Here is a 19,581-nt window from a genome sequence, read left to right as displayed (position 1 = left end):
GAGCCGCGGCAGGGGTGGGCACGTGCAGACGGCCACAGGGAGGAGGGCCGTGGTGGGGCCGGCTGCGCTTTTGCAGGACCCCCGCGGGGGGGTGCTGCCTTCATGGGACGCCCCCAGTCCCACCCCCCGGCCGCCGCTGGCCACGCTCCTTTGAGAAGCGCGCGGCTCAACACTTTCTCCTCGGAACCGCATTACAACCACACAAGAGAGGCTCTGTGACTGGACAGCAGCCAAGCAGGCAGATTACGAGTGATTAGAAATGATCGCCGTGCCCGCCACCTGAGACACGCGAGGGGCCCTGAGCCTCCTGTCCCGTTGCCCTGTCCCTGCCTGGGCAGACACCTGGGCCCTGGGCTCACTGTTCCCCTCACCTCGCAGACACGGGGTGCTGGCTGCCCAGCCGGGAGGCTCCATCTCCCATATGAGGGGAGTCTGCTGCTCCGCGGGGCTGGTGTCGGAGAATAGCTCCAAGGCCGCAAAGACCTGCCCGTCCACCCCAGAGCCCCCTCCAGCCCCTCCCTTGGCAGGCCCTCCCGGCCCCCCTCTGGGCGGGCCCGCTCCCTGCGGTGGGCTCGCGGGGCCCCTTACCGGCACTGTCTGGGCCCCGGCGATGGGCTGTGTGCTGGCCTCGGCGCCCGGCTGCTCCGGGTGGGTCTGTGCTGGTGTGTACAGGGTCAGGCCGTGCTCCGGGGGGACCGGGGTCTGGCCTGAGTAGTCTTGCGTGGGATGCGGAGGCGGGGGCGCATACTCGGCGGGGATGCCATTCTGGGGTGGAGGGGGGTACTGGGCAGGGGGGTAGGGCTGGGCCATCGCTTCAGGCGGAGCCGTGGCGTCCTGATTGCCCTGCGGAGGGAAAGAGAGCAGGCTGGTTAGATGGCTGGCAGGCCTGGACCCTCTGCCCCCTTCCGAGAGCTCAGGGGCCGAGCAGTGGTTTCCAGAAGCAAAGCCCAAGCCCTCTGCATGGGGGGGCCTCCCCGACATGAGGCACCAGATCTGAGCTGTTGGAGGGCCCTGCCGGGGTAGGGGTGTCTGGGGGGCAGGGCTTGAGACCCCTGATGCATACTTGTCAAATCCACATTAAGCTTATGCAATTGTAGGAAATAACACCGCGTGACCCTGTGCACCCCTCTGCCCAGTATCTGCCCACAGTGAGCCCTGGGGAAGCTGTCCTGCCGGGAGACATGGATCCCACTGAGATACGGATCGGCAGCACGGGGTCCCTCTCGTCTCCCTCAGAGCCACGCCTCCCCCCTCCTGCCTTATGAAGGTTTTAAGCCTCGGTTTTCCCATCAGTAAAGTGGGGAAGGAGCGCCCCTTCCCAGCTTGAGGGAAAGAGGGTAAGAGTTGATCCCACGGAACCAGGAGCCCGGCACCACAGGGCCCCCATCACCGCCCTGATGCAGAGATGCTGTCTGTGGGGTATGGAAGATTTCGGCTCTGTCTCCAGACACCCCGAGCGGATCTCTGGAAGCCCCCACCCTGCCCCTGAAGGCCTGCTGCCCCAGGGACTTCTAGAAGCCAGGGCCCTGGGGCAGGGTCCCCGCCACAATACAGGGTAGAGGCTCTTCCCATGGGCTGCTTGGACTCAGGAGCCTCGCCTGGGAGCTTGTCGGCGATGCAAGTTCTCGCCTGCACCTCAGACCTCCCGCATCTGGGCACCCATGGGAGCCCTGATGGAGCCCCGGGAGAAAGCCCCTCGGCCCCAGAGAACAGATGAGGGCCCTCACACTGTCGGTGGTGGGTGGGGTTCTGGCGTCTCCCGCTCGTCGCTCCCCACTGAGGACACAGACGGTTGTAGGCAGAGGCAGGTTTGCTGCAGCCCCTTTGAGCAGGTGAGGCACTCTCCGGCCTTCCGAGAATGTCCTTAGGGCAGAGAGTGTCCCCACCATCTGGATGGATGAGTGCCATCCCTCACTTGAGTATCTCCCCAGTGTGGACGGACCCCTGTGCAGACGCGGACAGCCTGCCCTTACGGCCGCCTGACATCTCGCGGAGGAGGAGCCCCGCGCCCTCCCGTGCCAGCCCCGTCATCCCGGCCTGGGCCTGTTTCGAGGTTTGTTTCCTCGCCCGTGCCTCGGTGAGACGGGGGCTCGTTCCAGAGAACACGCCCGGCCTCGCTCTGGTCTTCATCCTGACTCCTCAGTCGGCCCACAGCTGTTTTCCGGGTGTCTGGACGGGGACAGGGACCAGGCCCGTGGCTCTGGCGGGGAGTGGAGCAGGACGGGCAGCCCCGGCCTCTGAGGACTCTGCCGGGCAGGAGTGAATGCAGACAATTACCCAATTAGCGCGAGGTGACCTGAGGGGCCCGGCCTCCCGACGGTGCTGGGGACTGTGCATGGGACCCAGGCTGGGCCTTCTGCCTATAGCCCAGGGCCCTGCCCCCACCAACCGACTGTCTCCCTGCTGGCAGCAGGCCTGAGGCCAACTCTCTGCCAGGAGACCAGCCCCTTTAAAACCCCAGTTCCAGCCTCTGCTCTCACTGCCCCTAGCTCCTGGGGTGACCCCTGACCCCGATCAGCAGTGGCCTCATGAGCAGAAAAATTCTGTCCCACCCTCTGCCTGCAGAGACGGGGCAGCATCTGAGCTCCAGACAGCGGGAGCGAAACACGTGTGTGCATCACACACGCTTGGGAGTGCACACCCTTTGCTGGACCCCCCTCTCCCCCCCACGGCTCCAAAGTAGCCCACAAAGTCCCATGACCGACCGTTAGCAGCCGTGGGAGGGAGAAGAGGTGGGTTCGGGGGAGGTGGGAGCTGGTGGGGGTGGAGGGGGACCCAGGCTGGTATGGACGGAGGCCAGGACAGGGGTGAGGGAAGTGGGAGGGAGGGGGAGGCAGAGGAGGCGGCCCGGGGAAGGGAGACGGCGCTGTCAGCAGCCGCGAGAGATCAATTAACTGATAAATATTTGATTAGAACCTTCACTAACTCACATCTCTCCGGAGCCCCCACGTCCCTCCCCGCTCCAGTGTCCAGGAAGCGGGGGCTCTTCTCCAGCGGCTCCTTCTCAGCCCCGCCCCCGCCCCCTCTGCCCGGGGTCCCTCAGGACTAGTGACAGCAGCCACTCCCACCGCAGTGGCTCCCGGGACGGACTGGAGCCCAGAGCCCAGACCCTCAGGGAGCCTGTAGCACAAAGGCGGGGCACGAGGGCAGCGTGTCTGGGGCTCGATGCCCCGGTCTGAAGGGGTCTGGGTGGGCAGGAGGCAGCTGTGAGATGGTACATCCAGGGCCACGGCGACAGGATAATAAATCAGCACATCTGGGCACACCATGCTTTCTGCACACGAAGTCACGGAATCGCCCTCCGACCCACCAGGCGATCAACATCCCCATTTCACAGCTGGGCACACTGAGGCACAGGGACTGAGCGACGCGTCAGGCTGATACAGAGGGAGCAGGACAGCAGCACAGATCGCCTGGCTCTCAGATCGTCCCCTCTGCTCCTGCACGCACGACTGTGGCCCTTCACAGGGGACCGGTGCGGGGCATGAGGTTTCACAGCCCAGGGATAGAGTCAGAGCCTGGGATACAAGGGGAGGCCTCCCTCTTGGCCACTGGGTGGTCCTGGGTGACCATTCTTCCTCTTTGAACAAATTCCCTCATTGCAAGAGGTCATCACGGTGCCTGGACAGAAGAAATGCAGACCGAAAGCTAGCCAGTGTGATCCGGTGGGTCCTGGGGGAGAAGGCCATCGCCCCTGCGTCTCCTCCACGCCACGCTGGGAGCGGTTGGTCAGCTGAGTGGCCCGCACCCTGGCTGCCGATCTCATCCCTGGACCCCTCCCCAGGGCGACTGAGTGGATTTACAACCAAATTTTCCCATGAGGTTCCGCTGTGCAGCTCGGACCGAGGGCCCCGAGACCAGACGTGGACGGAAGAGCAGAGGGTATCGGGGGTACCCGAGGGCGTGCAGTGCCTGACTCAGAGAGGGCAGTGCGGCCAGCGCTGTCGCATGCCTGTTCTTCCCTCTCCTTGGCCTGCGGGGGCCAGAGTGCGAGGCTGGGGCTCATACCCGCTGGCCTTGTTTCAGAGCAGCCTGGGAACATGTCTGGCTCCCCGGGGGACCGGAAATGCCCAGAGCACGAGGGCCCCTCGGACTCTGCTCCCATGTCCCTGCACTCAGCACGACACGTTGCGGCACTCAGAAGAGTCTCGGCGCACACGAGGTGAGTGGTTCTGTGCAGAGGTGGGGGGTGGACGGAGGATGGCCGAGGGAGGGAGGAACAGACCAAGGGACCAGCAGGCGGAGGAACGGGCGGGCGGGCACACAGGGCCCCGAGTCGTACCCGAACAGTCACCATGGCACGGCTCTGCAAACGGACGCCCCTCTCCTGTCGTCACGGTTTCCGGATAGAACCGACCAGACCCGGCCCTTTGCCACCGCACTCCGGGGCCCACACTCCCGGAGACAAACACAACGTGACCCTGAAGGATTCACTTGAGATCACTGACCACTGACGGAAGCAGTTTCCGAAGTTCCTCCCGTCCCAGGACGAAGCAGGCCCGACCCTGCTTAGCTTCGGAGATCAGCTGAGACGGGGCGTATTCAGGTTGGGGTGGCGGCGGCCCTGCTTCCTGCTTTCGGCAGAAAACAGAGGAGAACGTCCACGCTCACCGGACGGCCTGCGCCCCGCGCAGCCTACAGCCCCGCCTCTCACCGGTGCGCGCTCACGGCCCGGGCGACTCGCCGCAGTCTCTCCGGTAACAGGTGCGGGAGAACCTCCTGGGCCCAACGGCCCCGGCAGCCTCCACGCCCCATGCGCGGCCTCCCTACAGAACCAAGTCGTGGGACGAGCGGCCTCCGGTTCCTTGACTCCTGCGCTTCCTCAGGCCCGCTCCAAACTGGTTTTCCTGGCACCGTTGCTCCCTGAAACCACCTTTGTCAGGGTTTCCGCGTCTGCCATGTGGAAGATCTCACCCGACCTGGTCCCTCGGCGGCACTGACTCCTCTTTCTGCAAACACTTTCGGTTTGGTCAGAGCACACCGTGTTGGTTCCTCTCCTTCACCAGAAGTTCCTTCTGTGTCTGTGTTTCCGCTTCCTTACATCTCCCCAACCCGCAGATGTTGGGGACCCCCAAACCCAGTCTTTGGACCCTCTCTTCTACGGCCAGAGCTAAGGTTCTTAGTCTCAATTTAAAAATACCATCTGTGTGTTGTCCACCCCCAAGTGGTGTCTCCATTTTGGGGTTCCCCCAAGAATTCAAATTGCCGTCCGCTGCCAACGCCCCTCACACATAATCCGAGCTTGATTTACCCCTGAGGGGACTCCTGCTTCCCACCTTGTTGTCCCTCTCAAATCTGCCTCTCTTGAGGTCATCCCCTGCCCACAGGCCAGGGCTCAGCCCCACACGTGGGGTGATCCCTCTCTTCTCATCCATTCCAAACCATCAAGCAGGAAGTGCCGTCAGCTCTGCCTTCAACCACACCTAGAATCCACCCATCTGGTCAACTCGGGGCTCCCAGCTAGGACTGGCCCCCACGACTTCCCCCAGTCTTCCTGTTTCTGCTTCGGCCCCTACAACCCGTCCTCTCGAAGTAAACTCAGAGTGCCAACAGGGTCTCTGTTGATGATGACCTTGACCCCTCCTCCTGGGCCCTCCTGTCCTGCTCCATCCCCCTGGAGTGCTCTACGCGGGACATGTCCCCGCTGCCCCTTGCACGTCCCGTTCTGGCCTCAAGGACTTTGCCCTGGCTGCCCCCAGGGCAGGAACGCTGTTTCCCACACACCTCATGGCAGTCTCCCTTCCTTCCGTGTCCCCTTCTCAGGGAGGCCCCCTTAAAATGGGGTTGCTCCACTCTGCACTCCCCACCCCGACCCGGATCTGCCCTTCTCCATCTCAGAGTCCCGACGCGGCCGGCGTGTGTTGTCTGCCTCGTGTCCCGCCCGTTCACGAATCTCTAACACCCCCAGCGCCAAGGACGTGCAGCTGGACCGCGACGGACGGGCACCTAGTGGATGAGTGACCGTGCCGCGACAGCGGTCACCGACAGTGCCACGTGTGCCCCGAGGGCCACAGCACGGAGTCCCTACAGCAAGCCTGGAGACGGGCCTCCACGGGAGACTGAGCCCGCCCGCCCCGTGCCCGCGGAGTCGTGCCCGCGGGGTCGTGCCCCCTCCTCTCCCGCGCGGGCACAGTTCTGCAGGCAGGTATTGCCGACGGCGATTTTTACGGAGGGAGGACGGAGGCACAGGGAGAAGTACGCCTACCCGGGGTCCTGGGGCAGGGGGGCACACCGACCCGTCCCACCCCCACCCTCTACAGCACGCCTGCCAACTTTAGAAGCAGGCGCGGGACGGCGGGAGGGGAGTCGGAAGGGGAGGGCGGTGACCTGTGGGCACGGGCCCCTTCCAGCTCCTTCTGGCTCATGAGGCCGGCGGGGAGCGTCTGTTTCCAGCTCCGGGTTGGGTGGCCTCACGTTGGCAGCATGAAATCGGCCAGAGTGGGAGCATTTACGCCCCGGGAACCGGCGCGTTCTACCCTTCAGGGCTGGGTCTGTCCCTGGAGAGGCACCTGTCCGACGCCAGCACGCTGCCCCGACCCGCTCGTCACTCTGCGGCGTGGCCGCGGGAGCTGCCCTGGGGCCAGTGGCGGGGCGCGGAGGCGATGCTGAACGCGACGCCCAGCCAAGCAAGAACGCATGCAGCCCGGGCAGCCCAGGAGGCATTTACAGAGCCCCCCGCCCCTGCCTGCATTTACAGTTGGGTCAGGTGCTGCCCGTGTCCCCCCGGCAGGAGCCAGCCCCTCTCCAAAGGCAGCGAGGGATGCGGGAAGGCGGTAAGTTCCAGAAAGATCCATGTTCACGCGTCTGGCAAAGGGTGGCCGAGGAGGCAGGTGTCGCACGGGGCTGGGGCTCTCCGAGTGTCCTAGTGTTCACCTAGTGTCCGCCGTCCGTCCGGCCAGCCCAGCTCTCCCCTCGTCGGCGGAGGGTGACTGGCGTGCACCGCACCCCTCAGCCTCCGGTGTCCAGAGAGTGGACAGTGGGTCTGGGGTATTTACTCCCTGGGAGGCTGTCTCAGGCTTCTCTGCCCTGGACCAGCGGGGACTGGGCCTCCTCTGCAGGGGCCCGCTGCAGGACCCTGCCTGCTTCTCAGTCCCACTCGCTGCTTCTTCCTCACCCCTTATGAAGTGGTGGCAGCTCTGTCGCCACCAGCTCAGGGATCCTGCCTGGTCCCCGGAAGGCCCCTCCACCCACTGTCCAGACACGGCTGAAAAGAGTCTCCCTGTAAGTAAAGTCACCTGGAACCGTCCCAGGGAGCGAGGCAGCCACTGATCGCCTTTTGGATCCTGACGATGTGGAGGAACGGACCAGGCAGGCAGCTCTGCAAGGGGCGGGGGGCGCGGGGGCGGCCAGCCTCTCAGAGATGCCCACCCCCCCACCCCTGCCCTGGCCAACTACCTTGTCTTGGCCCCACACTCTGCAGCCCTGCCCTTGGTACCAGGACCCTCGACTTCTGAGTGGCGCTGGGCTCAGGCTTACCTCTTGGTCTGTGGAAGGGGGCAGTGACCTGTCTGCCCGGAGGAGAGGCTGGGCGGGAGGACCCGTCATCTTCCTCTCTAAGATCTAGAGCTAAGAACCCCCCCAACAAATGTCTGCCCACACGCCGGCCGAAAGCGTGCCCTACCCCAGCCTGTTCCCAGGTCCCTCGGCCCGTGTGTTCCTGTCCTCCAGGGTGAGGGTCCCAGGGGGAGGTGCTGTGATGGGCTGGCGGAATGCCAGGCGAGCAGGGGGGAGGGGAGGGGAGAGTGGCCGCCGACGGAGCCCCACGCGGACTCCTCTGTCCACACAGTCCCTCTGGCTCCTCCTGCTCACAGTCCCTCCAGGACAATCAGCCTAATTGGCTCTTGGACTCCTCACCCCCAGGAAGGAGGGCGCCACATGCCCGGGGCCCACGTGCCAGGCTGCTGTGGGAGGTCAGCGGCTGAGGCTGGGCAACGAGCCATTCCTCCCGCTCTGGGCAAAGCCGGCTTCCAGACAGGGCGGAAGCAGGCGGGGCGGGGTGACCGGGCACAGACCACCAAACCCTGCGGGTGTGACCTGCCCGCCTCACTTCCTGCAAGGGCCCCTGCCTCGAGGCGCTGGACCCTCCCTGTCACACACTGATACGTCCCTGGCACCAGGACACTGAGGTGAACAGGCTGGGGTCAGCCCCACACTGGCAGCCAGTGGGGCCTGCTGCCCTAGGAGTCTGCAGACTCAGGGACTTCCTGGTGACCCAAGAGTTGGGGGTCACAAGCTGCATCCCACGGAGGGGACCCGGGCCACAGGCCACGTGGCGAGGGAGCAGGAGGTGTGAGGGACTTGCAGCATGAAGTCCACGGCTGTTATGTGGACGTGGCGGAGGGCAGTGGGGAGTGGGGCCCAGGGCTGGGTCCTGGAGATGCCACGGCTCATGCCCCCAGAAGCTGGAACCATGATGGGACGGACAGACACTGAGCGCCCAAACCCGGTCCACAGTGTCCACAGGCATGCAGCGTGTGACAATTCACAGGGCCACGAGGACAGGAGGGCTGGTTTCCAGGAGTCTCCAGTCCATAAAACCTCTGTGAGCATTCCAGAGCCGGCCGCCAGCGCTCCCAGGGTCCGTGCGGAATCAGTGTTGGGAGGGGAGGTGGGCTGAGCTGGGGCGAACCCCCGGCAGGCAGCAGGTTGTGGTTCAAGTCCCCGCAGCCTCCAAAGACAGCTGAGCCAAGGGACTTCATGGCTCTGACCTCCCAGCCTGGAAGGAGGTTCCCCACCCCTGCCCCGGCCCGCCGTCCCAAGAACACACAAGCCAGTGGCTCACGTCTCTGCCTGTAGGTGACACCCGACCTGGCCTGCCAGGCAAACTGGGACTCTGCTCTCTCTGCCTCCCCGACAGGCGCCCCCACCGGGTTCTGCTCACGACCAACACAAAGCCTCCCTCGGTCTTGGAACAGCTCTGCCAGAAAGCTCTTCCACGCACTGAACTGAAATCCGCCTTCTGGAAACTTCCGCCCAGCGCCCAGCTCAGCCTCGGGGCCTGCACCAACTGTCTTCCATGGACTCGCCCTCCCACGGCCGACCCTCCGAGGCACGGAGAACCGGCACGGCCGCACCCGTTCTTCCCCAGCGCGGGTCTGGGGATGCATCGTGGCGGCTCCCTTCTTACGGGTCAGGGGACACAGGCGAATGGCTCTGTTTGGCTCTGAATCCAGGCCGGTGTTCCGAACCGTCGCCCTGGCCGCAGCGCCTTCCCTTTCTCAGGGGTAGGGGGGCCTGGCAGACACCCGCCTGCTGAAGAAGGAGGCCCTCACGGGCTGGGTCGGCCCAGCGAGGCTGGCTCGGGGCCACGGGAGGGAGTCTCATGGAGCGAGGGGACCGCTGCAGAGAACGCAGGGACAGGGCCGTGGGAGCGCATCCGGACGCTCAGGGTGACCGGGGGGAGGGGCAAGAGTGGGAGAGACAGCGGAGAATTTTACCGGAGGGGACAGTCTTACTTTCTCTTTTTAATGTGCCAACGGCTAGAAAGTGAAGTTTTGGGGAGAAAGATGAAATTTCAGAGAGGCACAGAGATGAAGCCAGGCCCGCGATGGTGCCAAGGGAACCGGCCAGATGCCCGCCAACTCCCATCCCCGGCGAGCCCGCCCGCCCGCCAGAGCTCTGCTCCACTCATGCTACACGGCGCTCGGTTCTGGGGAAGACGTCCTGCCGTGATTCCAGACGCACCGGGCAGGAGTATCACAGGGTTTCTGGATGTCTCCCAGGACGGTGGAGACTGGCCCAGGACCCGTGACAAGCAGGATTCCAGAAAGGGACCCTGGGGGGGGATGTGCAGGCAGGGCTGGCCTTGTGTCTCCACCAGCGGGGACGGAGCAGCGGCGCGGTGAACTCGGTGACGGTCGGAGAGGCACAGAGGGCCCACTTGGAGCCAGGTGCTAGCTGCCTGGGGCACACCAGGAAGCGTGGAGACCGGCAGAAGCAGACGCCCCCACGGAGGCCCCCCCATATTAACTGCATAGGAAACGCATGGCGTGATTCACGGGGACAGCCAATGAGCCTCTCCGCGGTGTCTGGCTCACGTTAACGTTCGAATTTCCTGGGAGGCCACTTGAGAGCAGGAGCTGGGCCCGGAGGCAGCTCAGCATGCACAGAGGGGCTCCCCACACGTGGGAGGGGGCACCGACACAGGGATAAACAGTCCCAGCAGTTTCCGAGAGGAAGAGAGGAAGAACCCCAGAGAGGAAGAACGGGCGGCTCTGGGATTCAGCTGGGGTGACGGACGCGGGAGGCAGGGGGCGGATAGCCACAGCCCAGGGCCTGGTCCCTGACCCAGGTTCCTGCCTTCTGACTCAGTTGCTCCCTCAGCCCTAAAACAGGCCGTTGTCACAGCTCATGGGCTCCTCACCCCAAGTTTTGGGGCTCAGGCAGCAGCAGGAGAGCGTCCTTGCCAGACAGGAACAGAAGTGCCCCCAACTAGCCCAGGCACTCTGGGGGGAGGGCCAGGTCCTAGCAGTGGGAAAGGGAGCCTGGGAGCCCTGGGGGGCAGGGCCAGCGCCCATCTCCATCTGACACCCCTTCCCAGCCCCCGTGCACCCCGTCCTTCAGATGCAGGGACTGCGCTCCTGGGCACTCTCAAGCCTCCCTCCTGGAGTCCTTCAAGACGTGTGATGGGCTGGTCCAGGCGGTGCGGGTACGGCTCAGGGCAGAGCTGGGCTGCTATCACATCGTGGGCAAATGGGGGGGAGGGTGATGCTTCAGCAGCAGAGCTCAGCGGAATATTCCAGAACCTCAGAGGTGGGGGGGTGGGGTGTGTGTGTGGAGCTCCAGACCACGGGACCCCTGAGGGCAAGGGCTCTTCAGGACTCGGAGCCCCCGACACAGTTCAGGCAGACGGCAGGTGTTTGGGAAATGCTGAGTAACACCGATGATCTGGGGAGCGACAGCCGTCGGCGGAGGGTTTTCAGGAGCCCGGCATTGTGCTAAGCAGTAAACACACGTCATCTCACGGGGTGGTCAAGCCATCTGTGAACGTGTGTCCTCCACCGAGGGAGGAGCTCAGTGGAGATTACTCGCCCCCCGTGCACACGGAGCCGGGATCTGAGCCCAGGCCCTGCGGACTCTGGAAGCACGGGACACTGCCCGCCCCGTAGGGACCACCGTCCGAACGGGAGCAGACGGGAGTACGCCTGCCGCCCACAGCCTGGAAGGGGGTCCACAGCCCCTCGTGCTCACTCCCTGCCCCGGGACCCCGAAGCTCTGTCCCGCGCGCGTCACAGAAATCAGCCCCACTGAGCCACCAGCCGGGGTGCCCCCAGCCTCCGAGCTGGCCGCTTCCGTCGGTGGCCCTCCCCTTCCCACCCTGCAGGGAGACAGCGGCGAGCGGGCGAGTGGCTAACAAGGGGCTGGGGGGGTGTGCGGGGATGCGGGAAGCCTGCCTGGAGGCGTCGGCAGTTCCCTCCGTGTGGAGCCGCCTGCGTGAAGCCTCCCTCGGTCTTGGAAAAGACTCCCTCCCTCAGTCTGGACAACTTGCAGGAAGGCCTCCGGAGACCCCGGGCAGGGCCGGGGCTCTGATTCACCTTCCTCGTCCACGCAAGAGGCCTGGGGAAGGCCAGAGGCGTGGCGCTAGGCATGACGGGGGCTCTACCCAGGGCTGGGGCAGGGGCTGCAGCGGGGCAGGGTGGTGGGGAGGTCGGGTGGGGGCGTCAACGAAGAGGGAGCAGGGCGGCGCGGCTTGCGGCTGGGAGGGAGGGAGGCGCGTCCGCCCGAGCCGCCGCCCCCGCCACTCCATTCTGTCCCCCACAGCCACGTCAACACCCGCTACTAATTAGGCCTGTCCGGCGGCAGCGCGTCACACTCCGTGTTCCTGCACCCGGGGGCCGCCTGGCAGAGGGCTCTGCGGGGGTCTAGCGCCAAGGCGGCCCTGACACCCGTGTCTGCTCCCCGCAGGCCCAGAGAGACGTTAGGAGACATGCAGGCAGAAGCCCCACCAAGGGGCAGCCCCCAAGTCCCTGAGTCCCTGGCAACTTTCGAATCCAAGTTCTGCCACTCCCCTGGGCCACGAGGAGCCGGCCCGCCGGGGCTCCTGCTGGCCCCGCCACCTGCCCTCTGCCCGCATCTCGGCCCCCCACACCCTGCTTTGTGTCTCCTACCGCTCCCAGCCACTCACTTCCCAGCAGCGTCTCGAGCCTCTTCCTCATCGGCGCTTTGGAGGCTCTGGGCAGGCCATGGTGGCAAGGACGCTGGGGTCAGGTCACCACGGCGACCTGCAAGGTCTGAGCCTGGAGCCCTGCCCCACCCCCAGCGCCCCTCCCCAACCCCTGCAGAGAACACACGAGGCTTCTGTGGGGGCCCAGCCTGGGTTCTCAGCCTGCCCACAGCACGAGGGCCCATCCCCTGGGGACGTCCTGGGCACCCGGCCTCTCCACAGGGCACAGGGCTGGGGAGCCCGGAGGCACTTGTTCTGGTCTCCCTGCTGTGGTCAGACTTCTGCATCCACACTGTGAAGCTGGTGGTGCCGGCCCAGAGCCGCTGCGGGGCCCGCCTCGTGCCTGCAAAGCAGCGTGCGCCCGCTCCGTGCTCCCTACTCTGGGTGTGCTTGCCGTGTGCTCTGCACGCGCTCCCCATGCTCTGGGGGCGTGCTGTCTGGGGGCAAGAACTCTGGATGGAACAACACCCTACCATCTTGCCATCTTGCAGCAGAGCGGGGGGCACTGCCCCGTCCACCAAGGCGGCTGCAAGCCCAGGGCCTGGGCATCCCCGAGAACTTGGCCGCCCACACTGGGTCCTTCTGCGTGTGTGGCCAACAGGCTCACCCCAACTCCAAAACTAGGTAGTGAGCACACCAGCCTCGGGCCTGGTTATGTCACGCAGTAGGAAAGAAGCCATGGAGAAGATTTTACAGTTTTCTCGCTTTTGATGAGTGTATTCTCATAAAAATCGTTTCCTTATAAGGCGATGTATTGTAGGCATTTGAGACCATTTTCTGAGAAGGGGTCCAGATGCTAAGGGGGTTCAGGAATAAGAACCAGGAAGAACCACTGGCCACGATGGGCCCCAGGGGCCAAGAGATGCCGCACACCCACCCCCTAGAACAGAGCCGGCCACACAGCCGGGGCCCACAGGCCCTTAGTCCAGACTCAGCCCCAACGCGCCCCACTGAAAAGCCCCAGGGGAAGGATGGATTTTCACACGATTAAGCCGTAATTCCCTCCAAACCCACTGCATACAAATCATAAATAATGTGGTGCCATAAATCGCCTTCTCCCATCAGCGGCACCTCCACCGGGCTCCCCCGCTGCCTGGGGAATCAGCGAGGGGCCGTGTGGCTGATGGGGCTTGGGAAGCAGGGCCACGCGGCGGTGGGGGCTGCGTGCTGGGAGGCGGGTTCACCCTGGACTGTCTATCAAGCCAGAACAGAACACCACCAACCAGTCCCGGCTCCGGGGTCCATGGAGAGCTCCAGGCTGCTGGGCTGGCCGGGGACCCTCCCCCGCCCCTGCCGCCCTCCGTCACAGCTGGGGTCTACCTCAGGCACCAAGCCCAGGTGGGGTCTCTGCAGGAGGCTGGGCAGTGGGGCAACGAGCACGGCCCTGGGGGGTAGCGAGAGGGCAGAGAGACTGCGCCCAGTCAGCAGTGGTCCTCACCCTATTTACAAATGCCCTGGGCTCTGCCGTGCTCTGAATCCGCAGCTGCGGGTCCGTATGGGACCACGGTCGACAGGTGACAGCGCATGAAGTCAGAGTGCCAGGAGTGCCTGAGCATCTGGAGGCAGAACTGGGGGATGCCGTCGGTCAGCTGGGGGCCCCTCTGCAGAGCCCCCCTTCTGCCCCTGCAGGAGCACCTGGGGGAGCAGGTATAGTCCAGCTTCCCCCAAGCAGTGGGCAGGGCCCCTTTTGTGGCTCTCAATGGCTGCTCATGGGCCCCCCTCTGAGAGCAGGAGGAAGGGGTGCGGGAGATGAGCGACTCTGAGATTGGGGGAAGGGTCCCCCAGCTCTGACCGGCACTGGGAAAGCAAACCCTTCTGGGCAGAGGGACCCTCTTCAGTTGCCGGGGGACGGAGTGCAGGCCCCAAGGAAGTGCCATGTCCCGGGGATGATCCATTCACTGGCTTCTCCCCACTGCACAGGGGAGCCTAGTGGAGGAGCACCCTACCCTGTCCTGGAAGTGACCAAACACCTCCTCCAGGATGCCTTCCAAGCTCAGCTCCTCCACCATCCTGCCCTGAGGCCCTCTGAGATGCTGCTGTGGTGGGTGCGTGTGGGCACGAGGTTCCCCTCAGTGGGGCGGAGAGAACACCGGGCAGTAGCTCCCTCCCAGGGCCTCGTTGAGGACAGAGCGAGCTACCGGGCAGCTGTCAAAGTGACCCCCAGCAGGAGTACCACTGAGAGCTCACCCATGCTGACCCCAAGCGAGCAGCCCCCCCCAGCCACTCCCCTCAGGGGTCTGGGGCAGCTGGCTCTGCGTCTCTAGGAAGAGCCCCCTGCGCCCACGGGTCTGGTTTCTGCATATTCATTAAGGAATATTAGCATTATTAATGGCCCGTGGTCCTCATGTAGCAAGTGGAACAGGATACTAAGCACAGCACCCCAGCCACGAGGTGGGCAGGCGGGGGTGCGGATGGCGGTTGGGGGGGTGGGCAGGAGCCAACCTTGGGTGTAGCCCAGAGTCTGTGCCCAGGGGCCTAGGGTCCTAGACATCGGCTCTCCCTCCCATGTGTCCTCTCCTCGTTACCGAGAGCTCTGCGAAGCCACACTCAGATGAAAACTCACAAAATGTAATTAGGAAGGTAAATTTCCTGGCAACAGAAATTACATAACACGCCCCACAGCCAGACACCTGCGGGGATCTCGTTCGGGAACCGTGGGTTTATCCGTCAGCTGGGATAACTCCCCTGGTGGCCTTGCTTCCCTGGGGACATCTGGGAGCTGGGGGTCAGTGCAGTGTCCCTGGGAGGGGAGACTTGGTGTGGACAGAATGCAGGTTATGTGGCTGGACACGGTGAGGTTTTTGAGCGCCGGCCGGTAGGCCAGCAGCATCGCCTGGCCCGGGGGCGGTTAGAAATGCAGATTCTCGGCCCTTCAGCTCTCCCGACTCAGAATCTGTGACTCAGGAGAATTGTTACTACAGATCACAAACCCCGGGTGTTCCATGGAAGGGACCTGCCGTCTCTGCTGGTGCTCTGACCGAGCTCGAGCCCAAACTCCTGTTCCGGGGACCCAGGCTGGGGTCTGCAGGCCTTGAGCTGATGCTTGCAGAGTGGGAAAGAGCTTCCATGCCAGGGTCGAGCAGCGACCTTGGACATGTTCCATGATGCTCTGCTGGAGGTACTGTTTTCTCTACAGACGGGAGGCCTGGCCCTGGTGACCGGGAGATGGGGAGGGGGTGCTCTCATCCCCTGGGCAGACACCTGCTTAGCAGCATCAGGGGACAGTGGCCGTGGGTAGGTCTTGGCCGTGGGTGGGCACCTGGGGTGCCAGAACAGAGTGAGTCTGGAATGGGTGCCACACGGCGGGGGCTTGCTTCTGAGTCCCGGACAGCCCCCACCCTGACCCCCGGGGCCGAGGTTAGGATGGGGGGTATTCTGCTTGACTCAGGAGAGACTCTGAGGGTCCCAGTCTGAGAATTGGGTGGGTCCCCCCCAGGGGACAGCACCTCATTCCTTCACCTGTTTGCACCTCTGAGCACCTGCTCTGCCCATGGCCCCAGGACAAGCCTGCCCGGCACAGCTCGCCTGCCGTCCGTCAACAGCGTGGGACCCACGAGGAAGGACAAGTGAGGGGCTGGGGCTCCCCGGGAGGACAGCTGGGTGATGGTGGCAGCCCTGGGAAGGAGGCAGGGGGGTGGTGACTGTTCACACCGGACAGTCCTTGCCCTAAGGCCCACAGTCCTGCCAAAGAAGCCCGCAGGCTTCCCGACTTCTCGGTGTGTGGTGGGGGGCAAACCTGCTCTGGGGACTGGGACCTTCCATGCTGGTGGCTACTGCCCCCACCAGAGGTCCGGCTCTGCCTCCCCTACTCAGGCTCTGTCCACCAGGGGCCATCGGGCCTCACACTGCCCAGGCAGTGGGTCACAGGACCCATGCCGGGGAGCCCCTGGAAGGCGGCACCCGCAGTGCCACGCCCCGCAGTGCCACGCCCTGCGGATGGTGCCCGCAGCCAGGCCTCTGCACACGCAGTCAGGACTAAGGTACGGGGCGCAAGCGGGTGTGCGGACTGCCTGACAGCTGTGTCCTCACGTGGCTTGTTCCAGGGCCAGGGGCCGGGAAGGAATCCCTGGGAGCTGGGGTCTGAGCTGTGCCAGCTGTCACCGGGGCCTGCATGGGGGCCCAAGGCAGCCCATGTGCATTGGGTGCTTCCCAGGAGACAGCTGCCCCAGGTCAGGGGTCCTCATCCTCAGAGCCCTGGACCCCCAGCACACAAGTCTCTAAACGCACTTCAAAGTGGGGACTTTCCTAGGAGACCTGGACTGGCCTTGAGGGCCTGGGCCCCGCACACCCACCCATGGGCCTCTGAAGGTCCCCACTCCAGCCTTCTCCTGGTCTAACAGGGACACGCCTCCCCTGGTGTCCCCCGAGGTACACGCTCCCTCGTGCACAGACCACCCGTAGCCACGTGGACGCACACCTGCCTCCCTAGGTGCGTTTTCCAGCCGCCCAGGGAAGGGCTTCTCCACCTCATCCTCTGGGGCGGGCCGCCCTGTGCGCTGGAGGGCGTCTCACAGTGTCTCTGCGCTCGGCCCACCAGCTGCCACTCAGTGAGACCCAAACGCGTCTCTTGATCCTGCTGCGGGGCGCGGGGGCGGGCAGACCCAGTCTCGGTCAAGCGTCTCTGACCCCAACGCCACCCCCCACTGCCCCCTCGCGGGAACATGCCTCCGCGTACCTGTGAGCTCCCACCCACCCACCCACACGCCTGTCCCCCGGTCCCCCTGCCCTGGAGCAGGCTATCCTAAGAGGCAGCCCCCGCCGGCCTGGGGCACCCCCGCTGCCCGCGCCCAGCCTGGGGTGCATGAGGGAGGGCGCGGGCGGGCGGAGGGGGCCGGCGGGCTTCCTTCCCTGTTCGGCGCCTGGCTCATGGAAGAAGCAGGCACGGATCTAATCTGCAGCTGATTAAATGTCCCTCATTAACGAGTTTCTTTAATTAATGAAGTTTTTGGGTCTGCTCCACTTGCTTTATTCCAGCCACAGTCTGCCTCCTCAGCACAAAGCGGGGCCGTTTCCTCCCGGGTGATGGAGGCAGCCGGGCCGTTCCTGCCGACGCTGCACTTTGCTGATTGTGCCTGTCAACTCGGGGCTGACAACTCCATCTCTGAGCATTTCTTCCCCAGAAGCCGCGTGCACACGCGTGCTCGCACACACAGGCGCACGCACAGGCGGCACACTCACGTTCCTGCACGCACGCAGGGCACGCTCGCAGGGACGCCCAGGGCACATCCCAAGGCACGGCACACGCCTGTACATGAGCATACGCGTGCACACACGACACACACTCGAGGGGCACGCACGCAGCACTGGCTCTCAGAGCGGGCACTCACTCCTGGCTCACGCACACCCACACACCGCGTCGCACCGCGTCCAGGTCGCCTGTGCCCCTCATGCACACCTCACTGACACAAACACACACGCTGTACAGCTCTCACTGAGGTCCTACTCCGGGACGCGCTCACACCCACGCCCGCGCTCCTGTCTCCCACACGCAGCGCACATGCGCCCGAACCCAGTCCATAGGCAGCAGACGTCTGGCCGACATCTCCCGCCCTCCCCTGGAAGAAGAGCTGGCTGGGGGTGCCCGGCACCCTGGATGGCCAGGTCCCCAGTCCACCTGTGGTCCAAGTGACCCTGCTTGGCTGCCACTCGGCCCCAGTGGCTGCCTACCTCACTGCCACCAGGCACGAGCTCTGGGCTCCGGGGCCTAGGATGATTTACTCCCTTTCATTGGCTCATGAAAAGCTCCCTAAATTAAAAACATTTATCTTCTCCTGCTGACGAGGACGCTGGACTCCACACCCACAAGCTGGGCAGTCAGAGGCCATCGCTCCACAGCCGGGGAGGGGGACGAGCTGCCCTTCTGACTCCTCTATGGGTGGGATGGCACAGGACGACCCCTGAGGGCCAGGACTCGGACAGAAGCAGACCTTCCCACAGGCAGAAATGGCACCAGCCGGGACCAGGTGCCGCCCGGAGAGGCTGTGGCCAGGGCGGGCCAGGGCACTCGGCAGGACGACACAGAGGACGGATTACACTGCCCGGGATCGGCGAGGATCTCACTGACTCGTCACCCCAGCTGGACAAGGTGGGGGTCACTAACCCCACGATCCAGATAAGGCAGGCGAGTAAGGGTCCTGTGGTCCCCCTGCTGGCAAGTGACAGGGCCAGCTCTGAGCACAGCCCTTCCGCAATCCCCAGCATGCGCGCCGAGTCCCCGTCCCGTGTCCCTGCCAGGCTTCTCCAGCTGGGGCCTCCCGGGAGGGTCCTGGCAGCCCCGAGGGTGGCTCTGCCCACCCTGCTCTGATGGCCACATGCAGCGTCCCTCTACCAGAACCTTCCTGCCTGTTATCTCAGCAGGCTCCTCCCCACACCTGAGAGCCACGTCTCCAACTCCCAGACGAGGAGAGAGGCAGGGCTCAGGTCCCACAGCTCACAGAGGCACAGCGTCTCTCACCCACACTCCAGGCACTTTCTGTGGATCAGTACTGCCCAGGTCACGTGCTCCAGAACTCCGGGCTCCTGGGATGTTCTAGAGAAGGCCCCCAGACATTCTGTAGGAAACAGACGTGTTTAACTGTGTAGAGCCTACCGTCTCCCACACTCCTCGGACCCAGAACTCTTTTTCTGCCCAAGGCCTACCAGAAGCAGTGTCTTCAGGAACCACAAACAGATACCATGGGGGGCGGCTTGTCCCCTCGAAGGAACTGTTGGCCGTGGCTGGCAATGGGTCCCCCTAGGCAATGCTGAGGGCCTCTTGCTGAGTGACAAAAGGACCCCAGGGTCCCCATAGGGGGGCTGGGGCTGTACCTTGCTGAGGGCCAGGAGGACAGAGGGAGAGACCAAGGCAGTGAAGGACAGGCTTTGGAGGAGGTCGGGTCCTGGACAGTATCTGGGATGCAGCTCTGTTCTCGGCTGTGGGGGACCCCGGGACTCCGCGTGGCTCTGATCAGCCGCGAATGCAGATGAAAACAAGAAAGAGGAGGTCATGCATCCCCAGAGCAGTGACCGGCGCAGGCTGGGGCGGGCTTGGAGGGAGAGAAAGACACTGTCCTTTACTAACGAGCAGGAACAATGGATGTATCTTCTCCTAGTGTAGCTCGAGTCAGGAAAAAAGAAGCCCAAACCCAAAACCCAAAAAAACCTGAACAAACAGGCAGCTAGAATCGGGGCCAATGGATGGTTGAGTGCGGAAGGCTGTGGCCAGCTGGGAGCTCTGTCTGCCGCCAGGAGTCATGGGGGGACCACAGCCGAGCAGGCCGCAGGCCGGGGCAGAAGGCAGAGGACCTGTCTGCGGGGGGTGGGGGGGATGGAAGGTGCCTCCTGGGCACCTGATTCTCAACTTGCAATTACATCACAGGTAGCCAGGCCTGGGTTTCTTTTCTTTCTTCTTCTTCTTCTTCTTCTTTTTTTTTTTTTTT

General features: G+C 64.3%; 1 protein-coding gene across 13 annotated transcripts in view; it reads right to left on the bottom strand.

Annotated features, from left to right (window-relative positions):
• Window positions 1-19,581, bottom strand: part of RBFOX3 (RNA binding fox-1 homolog 3) — a 398,328-nt gene that overhangs the window by 20,569 nt on the left and 358,178 nt on the right. For 11 of the 13 annotated variants that reach the window (XM_059379596.1, XM_059379602.1, XM_059379600.1 and 8 more), the window contains one exon: window positions 589-843. In XM_059379596.1, coding sequence (XP_059235579.1) covers window positions 589-810 — 222 coding nt within the window. In that variant the 5' untranslated portion in view covers window positions 811-843. Of the gene's footprint in view, window positions 1-588; window positions 844-2,073; window positions 2,161-18,617; window positions 18,697-19,581 lie in introns of those variants that run through there. The other 2 variants (XM_059379603.1, XM_059379594.1) reach the window with 2 other exon arrangements.

The sequence above is a fragment of the Mustela nigripes genome, chromosome 16 (assembly GCF_022355385.1).
Source record: "Mustela nigripes isolate SB6536 chromosome 16, MUSNIG.SB6536, whole genome shotgun sequence".
In the NCBI taxonomy this organism is placed as follows: domain Eukaryota; kingdom Metazoa; phylum Chordata; class Mammalia; order Carnivora; family Mustelidae; genus Mustela; species Mustela nigripes.
Note: the sequence above shows the minus strand (reverse complement) of the source record. Positions and strands in the feature narration are given on the sequence as shown.